Source organism: Polistes dominula, unplaced genomic scaffold, assembly GCF_049000335.1.
Source record: "Polistes dominula isolate Pdom_NZ unplaced genomic scaffold, Pdom_raw_medaka contig_29, whole genome shotgun sequence".
In the NCBI taxonomy this organism is placed as follows: domain Eukaryota; kingdom Metazoa; phylum Arthropoda; class Insecta; order Hymenoptera; family Vespidae; genus Polistes; species Polistes dominula.
The window spans coordinates 741,769-752,940 of record NW_028300865.1 but is presented as its reverse complement, the minus strand read 5'-3'; the positions used below and the strand labels follow the sequence as shown (position 1 = coordinate 752,940).

The window sequence follows — 11,172 nt, the reverse complement described above, 5'->3', positions numbered from 1 at the left end:
ATTACCACCCTCCGAAAGCTTGCTTTACGGTGGTGGCGCCTCTATCTTTACCATAATACGAGAAGGTGGTGGTGGTGGTGGTGGTGGTGGTGAAAGTGATGGTGGTGGTGAAGCTCTAGGATTTTATCTTTTATTTTATTTCATTTTATTCTCTCACTTTCTATTATCTTCTTTATCGGCACATCTTTACGATTTCAAAAGTTCCTCCATAGGTTTCTTTTTTTTTTTATCAATTTGACATTTTCTTTTTACATTTTCAACCCTTATTATTATCATTGGTCTCTGACCAAAAAGTAAACCTTTTATTTGAGTTCAATTTTTTTTCCTTTTTTTTTTTTTAGATACATTTCATATTCTTTGGTTGTATATTTTATTCATTATTCATCCCCCCATCGTGTGTAATCTTTTTTATTTATTTTTTGTTATTACTGTATTCAATTTTTACACGATATCTCAAACATCAACTCTCATTCTTTTTTTTCCCACCCTTTTTCATATGTACATATATATATATATATATAGATGTTTAAAAATATTCATTGTACTGAAATCTTGTTTCTTGTTTTTTCTTTTTCTTTTTTACTTTCAATCAATTTTCCAATATAAATCGAGTTACGAATTAACCCAGAGCTAATATAAACGTGAAGTTGTGTAAAATACGATAGGGATATTTTTTTATTAATCATTTTCTTACTCACGCGTATACAGAAAATTACATTTTAGCAATAACAAAAAACAAATATTGAATGAATGAATGAATGATCTATCAACGAAGCTTCCAAAGAGAATATTTCGAAGAAAAAAAACAACATGCTCGACTAAGTGGCAATTTATTGTTATAATACTTTATTTTATAAAAATAAAGTACGAGGAGCGTGCGAAAGTAAGGTAACAAAATTATATACGCGAACACGTGCTGCATCGAAATTATTTTTATCTCTCGTTTCTCTATATGTCCTAGGGTGTAGAAAGCTGTCGTCTGTATATCATCCGTTATTAATCGTGAAAAGTTGTACTTTTTTTTTTTTTTAACCTTTTTTTTTCATCCCATAAGCGTGTTGCATTTTTTTTTATATCGTATATCTAAAAGCCAGTGATAAAATACATTTAAAAGTATCCCCATATTACGACCTTGGATATCAAAAATATAATAAAATTACAAGACAAACGACCCTTAACATGATCTGCCTACTTTTATCATATATATATATGCGTTTATTATATTTAGATATATATTATATATTTTATATAATTACATTATGTAATTATTTATTATATTATAATAAATAATATATATAGTAATATTATTAATAATATTAATTAAAATTATTTAATTTAATTATAATTTATAGTTACAATTAATATTATATAATATACAATTATAATTAATAATTATAAATATAATTATATTATTAATTACAACATTACACACAATTATACAAATATATTATTAATTATATAATTAATTATAAATACTATTAATTATTATATATAATTTTATTTATAATTATTAATTTAAATTAATATTATAAATAATATTAATATATAAATATTTATATATAAAGAAAAGTATATTTTCTTTCGTTCGAATTTGCCGCGCATCCCTAAGAAGATGCATAGAGTGATCGATAGAAATCGATTAATCAATCGATCAAATCAGTGATTGACAGCTACAGAAACAGATAGATAAAGTGAGATAAATAATATTATAATAATAAGAAAATTGATAAATAATTAATTTGTAAGATTAATTATACTATTGTACATAGAAATGAGCCAATAATAATTTTTAATTGTCGTTTTATCAGACAATTATAAAACGAGTTTTATGGAATGATAATTATCAAATTTGTTTCCCTGTAAATAGAGGTTAGGTTTTCTTAGCCATTTACAATTGTGAATTTTATTATATACAATTTACCTATAAATAAAGAAACGATAAATATATGTATATATATAATTATATAATATTTGGTGAAACGGTAAGTAATGTCGCTTTCTAACCTGAAATTCAAACAAATACATTTTTAACAAAGTTTTTGTTTTTAATCGATAACATAATTAACCCTTGTTATCGACAACCTTTTTTCATCTAGTATGCAAATTTTTAATATCTGACAGATAAATAAATATATATATATATATATCAATCGGTTTTGATTATAATATCAAAATTGATATGCATATAAACGACATTACTTTCTGGGTTCCCTATATAGTATAATATAATATTTTATATATATATATATATATAATAGAGAATATAGTATGGTATAATATAATATAATATAATAATAATATAGTATAATATATACAATATAATAATAATATAATATTATTAATATTAATAATATATATTTATATATTTGTTACTATCTAGCTATCAACAGATTGACTTTTTCTTAACGAGATACTACTACAGTAACAATAGTAAATTAGAATCTGTAGTTTATAACAATAGATAAAATGGACTTTGTTGAGCATTGGAAGGTATACAGCATGAGAGTAAATTGAGCCCACACGCATACATAGGATTCGTACGAATCATTTATCGTAAACAGATGCATCATCGTGATTGTATCATGTGTTTCCTGTATCGAACTACCTCGTTAAAATAAGGTCGCGTTCTACTAAACGATACCGTTAAATTTACTTCATTCTGGAAAATCGATTCGTACGTGCCATTCGCTTATACTATAACTCGTTTCTACGATTCCAATGTGTGGTAACGACCCAGAGCTTTTCTTTTCTTTTCTTCTCTTCTTTTCTTTTAAATTTCATTTCTTCACCGTCTTAGAATCGATTCTCGTTCTGAGGAATATGTAACTTCATACGATTTATTCTCAAACTCGAATACTCGTTATCTGTGTTCTCATTTTATTATATTTCTTTTTTTTAATATTCTTTCTCTATATGTTCTTGTAACCACATATTCCTGATAAACAATATTCAAGAAAAAAGAGAGGTACATTGCAAAATGGGAATAAAAGAAAAAGAAAATGGTATTCACATCGTTAGTAGGAATAATATAAAATACAAATATATATTTTTATAAATAATACAAATAAATAATATCAAAAATGTACCAAGCCCCAGATGAAAGGGAAGGGTAGCAACCTAATCTTGGTAAAAAAAATAACTCCCAGTACTAACAAAATAGTCTCTTTAGGTTGTTTAACTAAGGTTGCGTCAGGATTTCGTCAGGGTTTAAGTGAGGGTTATATTAGGGTTACGACAAATTTACATCAGGGTTTGTTTCATACTTTGTTTCATACTTTGTTTCATAGTTTGTTTCATAGTTTGTTTCAGGGTTTGTTTCAGCGTTTGCTTGAGTGTTGCAAATTTCTAAGAATAGAAAGAAGAAGAATAAGAAGACATATGAAAAATCTTGATTACAATTTATAAATTTATCGTACAGATGCCATTTTGATTGAAATATTACATTTATTTAAGAACTTACTTCAATCAACATTTGATTAAAAATAATTTATAATATACAGTTTATCGATATATTTTAGTAGTAACAATGAAAAAGTTCTTACCTATAATATATATATACGATCGTAAGATTAAAGACTGTAATATAACTGTTATAGTTTAATCAAGATTTATTTGAGTCAATTGATGTCTCAGATAATAATGGTTTGGTATTCGACCTAATAATTCTGAAAATATTCGATAAAAAGAGTTTAAAAGCTTATGTTATGATGGTTACTATTATTATTTGTTATCGATTGGATTATATTCTAGGTTTGAAACTTAAAAAAAGATTTTTATATTAGACACACGTATAAATATACATCCGATGGCTGCGATAAAACGCGAGTTTCTCGAGGAAGAACCGTACTTTGTGTTGCTTGATGAAATTTAATATGAAAGAAAACGTAAGGGTTAAAAATAAAAGGAGATGTATGTGTGTGTGTGTGTGTGTGTGTGGTAGGATACTCTCGAGCACGTTTAAAAATCGAATCGAAGCGTCTTTTCGTCATCTTTTTTCTTTTTTTTTTTCTTTCTTTCTTATCTATACGAACAAGAAGGAGCAACTTTTAAAGGAAAATAAAAAAAAAAAAAAAAGTCAAAGTACTTTCAAGCTTAGGAAGACCTACTACTATTACGTGCTCTTAAATTTTCGAGGCCTTGATTTTTTTTTTTTGTTTTTTAGTATACGAAACGTGTATGGAATAATTATATTTTTTAAGAAATAGTTTTTTTTTTTTTTTTTTTAATTTAACTAGTTCATCATTGATGTTTTTAGTGCTATGGACGTATATATGTGTTTGGTAACAAATTACTAACCTTATTGTTCAAAACAAATACGTGTTTGTTAATATTTATATTAATTAATTAAATTATATTTAAAAAAAACACACACAAATACTTTAATTATTAAATATAATTTATTATTATAATACGGTTAATAATAAATTATACAGTTCTTACAAAACATTTTTGGTATAAGTATTTAGCACTCAAAGGGTTAATATGAAAAAAATATATATATATATATAACAAACAAACGTTAGTTCAATTTTTCGTCACTAGGAGTAACTTTTTAAAATGGAATATACAAATTGCCATCATGTTGACAATAGTTCAAAAGTAATTCAATTAATGAATTTGTTCAAATTATAAATAATTTATTATATTATTTTATTTTCAAAATGGACAAAATTTTCTGGTTAACCTCATATATATATATAGAATAAATAATTTCATCTTATGTATCAAGACAATTTAATAAGATATAAATTTTGATGTGTAGTTAAAACCACTTAGGAATTGGGTCGACAAAGGGTAACGATGGGCTCGTCGTCGTCATTAAAGCGACAGCAATTACGAACACTTGTAGTAGCATCCTGGTAGTAGTGGTGGTAGTGGTGTATAAGGGTAAGCATTGGAGAAATGGACGCGTGATTAGTGACCGTGAAAGATCAACGAGATCGTACGTGACAATTCGTTAGATCCTTGTTATTACAAATCTAACCTTTAATTAAAGTACAATTAGTGTTACCCACGAGGAGAGCTTTAAGACTCTCCAAGCTTTTAGTAGTAAAAGGAAAATATAAGACAATTTAAATGGATATTGAATTTGAAATGATTTCTTCTTCTTCTTCTTATAATTTCTTCTTATAATTTGATAACGATTCAATCTTTTGTTGATCAAATTGTATTGTCAATACCAAGATGCCAATAAAAAGAAATAAAAGAATCTTGAATCTGAATGTGTTCAAAAAAAAAATAAAAATTGATAAATGCATATATGCATCTTAAGTACATACAGATAGCTTTTGCTAAACGCATATATGCGTCCATAACATTGGAAGGATTTTATTTAATTTTGTTATAAGATAATAATCTTTGTAAATAATATAAAGTGTATGAATTTATACCTTTAGTTACTTTTAGAAACTTTGATTTTATTTTTGTAATTTTTAAAAGCCCGCATTTTTTTCGTACAGGACACTGCCACTCATAAATTTGTCACTGTTAAAACGGCAAAACACAATTGTATCAAATTGTTTTACAATTCTTTCAATAGAACAATATTATATAAACAATATTATATAATTATAAACATTTGTTTCTTAATTTTCTTACAATATAACTGAAAACAACTTGACTCACATAGTAACTGATTACCATTACCGGTAGAAACTTGTATTTATAATTTTAGACTGTAGATGGTGCAAGCGTAGTTTTACCCCACATGGTAACAAATATCTACGGTGTTTCTTGATCGACAGTGTTACATAAACCGTGTTATGATATTAAATTAAAAATTCAATCAATTGATAAGTAAAGTAATAAAAAAATGATGTTAAATAAGAAAAATATAATTCATATTATTTAATCTTGATAATTATTATTGACAAATGTAATTTTTTTGTTGGTTTTTCACATGATCATTCAGGGAATTCCCTATAAAAGGACACTTCTTGCAGATATTTATTTTTGGTATTTCAGTTGTTAAAATTTCTTCTTATATGCAGATCCTGATTGGTCATTTTGAAGAATTCTACTTTTATCTTCCTAGAAGATACAGGTCCAGTGATTTCTTCTCTGATCTTAAATTACAAACTTGGAATTGTTCAAATATGCTTATAGTATACTAATTAATAATAAACGATATTATGTTTTTTTTTAACTTGACTATCTTAAATTTCATTTCTTGTTTTTTTTTATATTAATTAGATTACAATATTATGTTATAAATTAAAAATGTTATTTTACATGATTTATCCTACCTAACGTATCTTTATGTATCTTTCTTTTTCTTTTGTTTCTTTCTGTTACTGAATTTCACTACAAAGCGTTCTTATAGTTTACAACGTTTGGTAACAAGAACTAAAGTAAATAATACTTTACATTTTTGTTGTTTCTTTTCATTTTTACTATTTTATATATTGTAACATTATGTTTTTCATATACGCATTGCTGTTAATATGCACAACAAAATCATATTTTACAAATATGCAGCACATTTTGTAAAATTGTGTTTAGCCAATATGAGGATATATTATTATTATTATTACAAAGAGAAATAATTAATGAATTAATTGTTTAAATAATTGGCCCAAAAAGAAAAAGAAAAGAAAAAAAAAGAAATAAACAGACCCTTGAGAAATGGAATTGACAAGATTTACGTGTTTATTCTTAACTGTAACAGTATTAGTGTATGGAAATGTGAATGTAAACAAAAGTGTTAGTTGTCAACTTGATACAACTGAACGTAAACAAATGAATGTTGAACCAATAAATGGAACATGTTTACGTGATATTGTTTTACAATTGTCTGATGTATTTCTTTCTATTACTAAAGAGGAACTTGGTATACCAATTTTTCTACAAGTACTTGACAATTTAGAATTTTCAAATGTCACTAATAATGTCGAATGTACATTGAATACATTAGTAAAGAAATTAAATAACAAATTATTATCTCATATTGATCTATTAAAACAAAGTAATCAAATAATAGAACCTATTTTATTAAAAAAACAAATTTTATCTATTTATAATGAAGAAGAAGAAGAAGATGAGAACAATATTAAAAATAATCAAAATAAAGCATCAGATATATGTTCTGATATTACAACAGGTATGTCTTCTTTAATATAAAATATTAAATATAAAGATAAATACAATATATATATATATATATGTTTTAGAATTAACTACAAAATTGAAGGATCAAGGATGGAAAAATTTACATGTATTACCATTGTATCCACCAGCAAGAATATGTGGTCCACCTAGTTTGGTACATAATATTGGACCATTATTGTTATCTCGACATTGTTCAGCAAAAAATATTATTTTATTATTAGAACATGGTACATTTGTAACAGAAGAAGATCTTATTTTGATTCAAATAACTGCCAAAACAATAATTGATATGTTATCTGAGAATGATTATGTTACTGCAATTGGTCTTGCTGGAAATGGTTTTGTATTTTGTAAAGATGGTCTTATGAAAGCAACTGATATTAATAAATATCAATTAGGACGTCATATTGATAGTCTTATCAGAAAAGGTAAATTCATTGAGAAATAGTTTTAATTAATAATACGATATATTATGGTAATTGTATATAAACAAAAAAAAAACAACATTGTAGGAACCAATCAGAGTATAAATATTGATTTGAATGCATTGACACAAAATATACAAGGAGAAGTCATTCTTTTACATTTGACTAATACTTTAAAAGATCCATCTAATGCACAAGAGATTTTACAAAAATTATCAGATTTGCAATTAATTACATATTGGAGAACTATACTTGTTCTTTCAGGTATACTATAATTTCATATTTATATATTTAACATGAACATATATTAATTAATACTAAAACTGATTTATATTGTAGATCAAGGAAAATATATCAGTATTAAAGATACATTAAAAAATGACAGTATTATAACTCTACCAACTCAAAATATTCTTGGATTTGAAATATCAAGATTATTCTCTGGTATAAAATGTTCCCATAATGAGATAAAGGAATATTATCTCTCAGATCCATATTTTGAGCCATACAATAAAATGATGTCCACGTCTATTGGATTAATTACAAATAATACATTATTGTATTTAGATGTAACGTTAAAAGATTTTCTAGATGATTTAACATACCTTAATATTGGTCCAAATGCTTACGCCATATTATTTGATAATAAAGAAATAGTATGGATTCATAAAGATTTTCCACGAATGGAAATGATAATGGAACAACCAATTAAAGTATATTTACAAGATATTGAAAATATAAGTAACGAAATTGTAACGAAAATGATTAAAAATGACGAAGGTCTTATTGAAGTTCAAATTGATGAAAATAAAAAGGTAGTATTATATTGAATTGATTATTTTATAAATAACAAATAGAGAGAGAGAGATTATATCTTTTATTTCTATTTTTTTGTTATTATTACAGAAAAGATATATATGGAAACATTTAACATATAAAGATTTAATATTGTGCTTGGTATCTATAAATGATGAAATAACGGTATCTGTAATAAAAAATATACCAACGTTATCGAAAAATTTATTATACCATTCTCATGATCTTATATCACATGGTACTATCAACAAAGATGTATTGTGCGTTCATCAAAATAACATCGTAGCATTATGTAAGCAAAATACTATCATTTATTCATTTATTATTGGCTGATAAAAAAAAAGTATTTATAATTGTACATAAAAAAAATGTCATTAAATGTTTAGCTAGTGGAGTGGTATATCTTTCACCATGGTGTTTCCAATCTCCTATGGAACAACTTAAATTATTAGAAACAAATTCAGGTGTAACTGTACAAAGTTTTATGGCATATATCAAAGATTTGACAGGATTGCTGGCTAATCCAGGTTTACATCATTCTGTTAGACCAGATGTTGTAACATTAAGCAAAGCTTTAGAACATTTTCAAAAAAGACATATAGAAAGTTCAATTAATAAATTTATTATTAGAAGGTATATATATATATATATTTACAAATATATTTGATATTGATGTCTCTTTATCATGTTACATATTTAATTTATCATTTTAGATATATTATTGCTACTACCAGCGGTGCTTTGGAAGTATTTCCAGGAATAATTATAGATTCTGGGTTAGATCCAAAGCGTAGAACTTGGTATAAGAAATCTTTAAAGTATCCAGGAAAAGTTGTTTTTACTGGACCATATTTAGATGCTGGTGGTTCAGGCTATGTTGTAACATTAAGTCATACAATTCAACATTCAATGTATGGGAATAATAATGATGACACAATTATAGCAGTAATGTCAATGGATGTTACAATGGGATATATCTCTAGACTTCTTATAGAAATGTTTCCATTTTGTAAAGATTCAGCGATGAAGTGTTTTTTAATGGACGATATGGGCTATTTGGTATCTCATCCATCATTATTACAACCAACGAGTAAAGTTGAACAACAACATTTAACGCATAAAGAACAATTAATTGCCAATGACATATTAAATCAAGAATATTTTGTAAAGAAAAAGACATGCGCTAATTACTTGGATGGCACTGTACAAAGATATTATCATTTTAACACTTCTTTACATGAAGTTTTAACAAATACGGTACACGGAGAACACTGTATAAAATATCAAATAGCTGCAATACCTAATACTAACATATTTCTTGGAATTGTTAATGTTACATGCAACTCTTCAAGAGCTTTTTGCCCATGTAGCACAGTAAGTTTGTAATAATTTTTTTTTTAATTCAATCATCATTTTGTCTTAATATTTTATTATTTTATAATAAATATATTTATTTTTCATAGACAGATCGTTTATGTTTAAACTGTCGAAGAATGGAACAAACTGAATGCGAATGTCCATGCGAATGTTCCTTGTATTCTTCAAGTTGTGTACAGCATAAAATTAACTTAGAAGCATGTCCACCTCCATCCGAACAAGTTGTACATTTACCACATTCTTGGTCATTGCATTTAAATATTAAATCCTGTCCCTCTTTCGATTGTAAAATATTTAAAACAGAGGAAGAATGTTTGGGTATTGTAGGCTGTCAATGGTGTCATGTTGACATTGACGGTGTAACTTCTTTGCAAAATCCATTTTGTTCTGACATGTTTACATGTTTTAAAGGCAGCTTTGGAACTCCAATACCTTACAATGATGAAACTCATGGTGATTATATATAATAATATATGATTGTATAATATTTATTAAAACATATATATATGTATATTATAAAATTACATATATATTTGCAGATTCTCAATCAGCAGAAGAAATTGTAGTTCGTGAATTTTCATCAGTTGGACCAGTTGCAGGTGGCATACTTGCTTTTATCTTAATTTTAGGTGTTACGTTGTGTTGTTATAGGTTACGCTCTATGCAATCTGATTTGGAACATCAATGCTTGCATATGCAAATTTCACCTGACGTTTTACATATGACACATTTAGAAGGTGATGCAGAACCTTTGGAACCTGACCAAACAAAACATAATTTAGATTCTTTTATAAGAGATGCTATTGCACCTATATCACCTTATAGAGTTTCAACTAATTATAAGAGACCTGGTGGGGATAGTGATCATGGTTACAGTACTATGACACCTCATGATGATTCAGAACAACAGATATTTACAGAACCAATGTTAATTGTTAGTTCTAATGTCGAATTTAATAATACGAAACGATCTAACAGTTTACCAGCGCCAACAACAAATTTAGGGCCTTCACATTACATTTTAGCACCTGTTACTGTTCATAGTAACATGGAAACAAATTGTTGCTAAATTAATCTATTACATTATCTTAATCATCTTATTAACATACTTTCATTATCATTGCCATTAGTATAAATATTAAATATTAAGTATAACAAAGACTATCCTCAAATTTCATATGTTTTACAATATATTGCAATTACTTGCCCAATAAGTTTTAATGAATATTTTTGAAACTTTTTGAAAAATATACTATTTATACAGTTTATAAGTGACAATTTTCATATTAAATAACTTTCTATTATAAATATATATATAACAATTAATATTTTTCTACCATTATTCACTTTTTGAAACTTCATTTTTCAGGGAATTTTCTAATGTCATTAAATATTAAAACTCTCATTTTTTGGTTTCTTTTTTATCTATTATATTTAATTAATACAA

General features: G+C 25.9%; 1 protein-coding gene and 1 long non-coding RNA gene across 2 annotated transcripts; one reads left to right on the top strand and one right to left on the bottom strand.

Annotated features, from left to right (window-relative positions):
* Positions 1 to 2,885: 2,885 nt before the first annotated feature.
* LOC149033742 (uncharacterized) lies at positions 2,886 to 6,373 on the bottom strand. Its single transcript, XR_016176709.1, has 2 exons — positions 6,246 to 6,373; positions 2,886 to 6,065 (listed from the first exon to the last, which is right to left on the bottom strand). It is a non-coding gene; the product is annotated as an uncharacterized LOC149033742 (long non-coding RNA).
* On the top strand, positions 6,057 to 11,043 carry LOC107068379 (VWFA and cache domain-containing protein 1). The gene is made up of 10 exons (XM_015324704.2): positions 6,057 to 6,350; positions 6,478 to 7,099; positions 7,170 to 7,535; positions 7,620 to 7,796; positions 7,872 to 8,347; positions 8,439 to 8,640; positions 8,735 to 8,981; positions 9,062 to 9,722; positions 9,812 to 10,178; positions 10,265 to 11,043. Exons 2-10 carry the CDS (start codon positions 6,625 to 6,627, stop codon positions 10,792 to 10,794), a joined length of 3,501 nt encoding a protein of 1,166 aa, XP_015180190.2. The 5' UTR covers positions 6,057 to 6,350; positions 6,478 to 6,624; the 3' UTR covers positions 10,795 to 11,043.
* Positions 11,044 to 11,172: the final 129 nt, after the last annotated feature.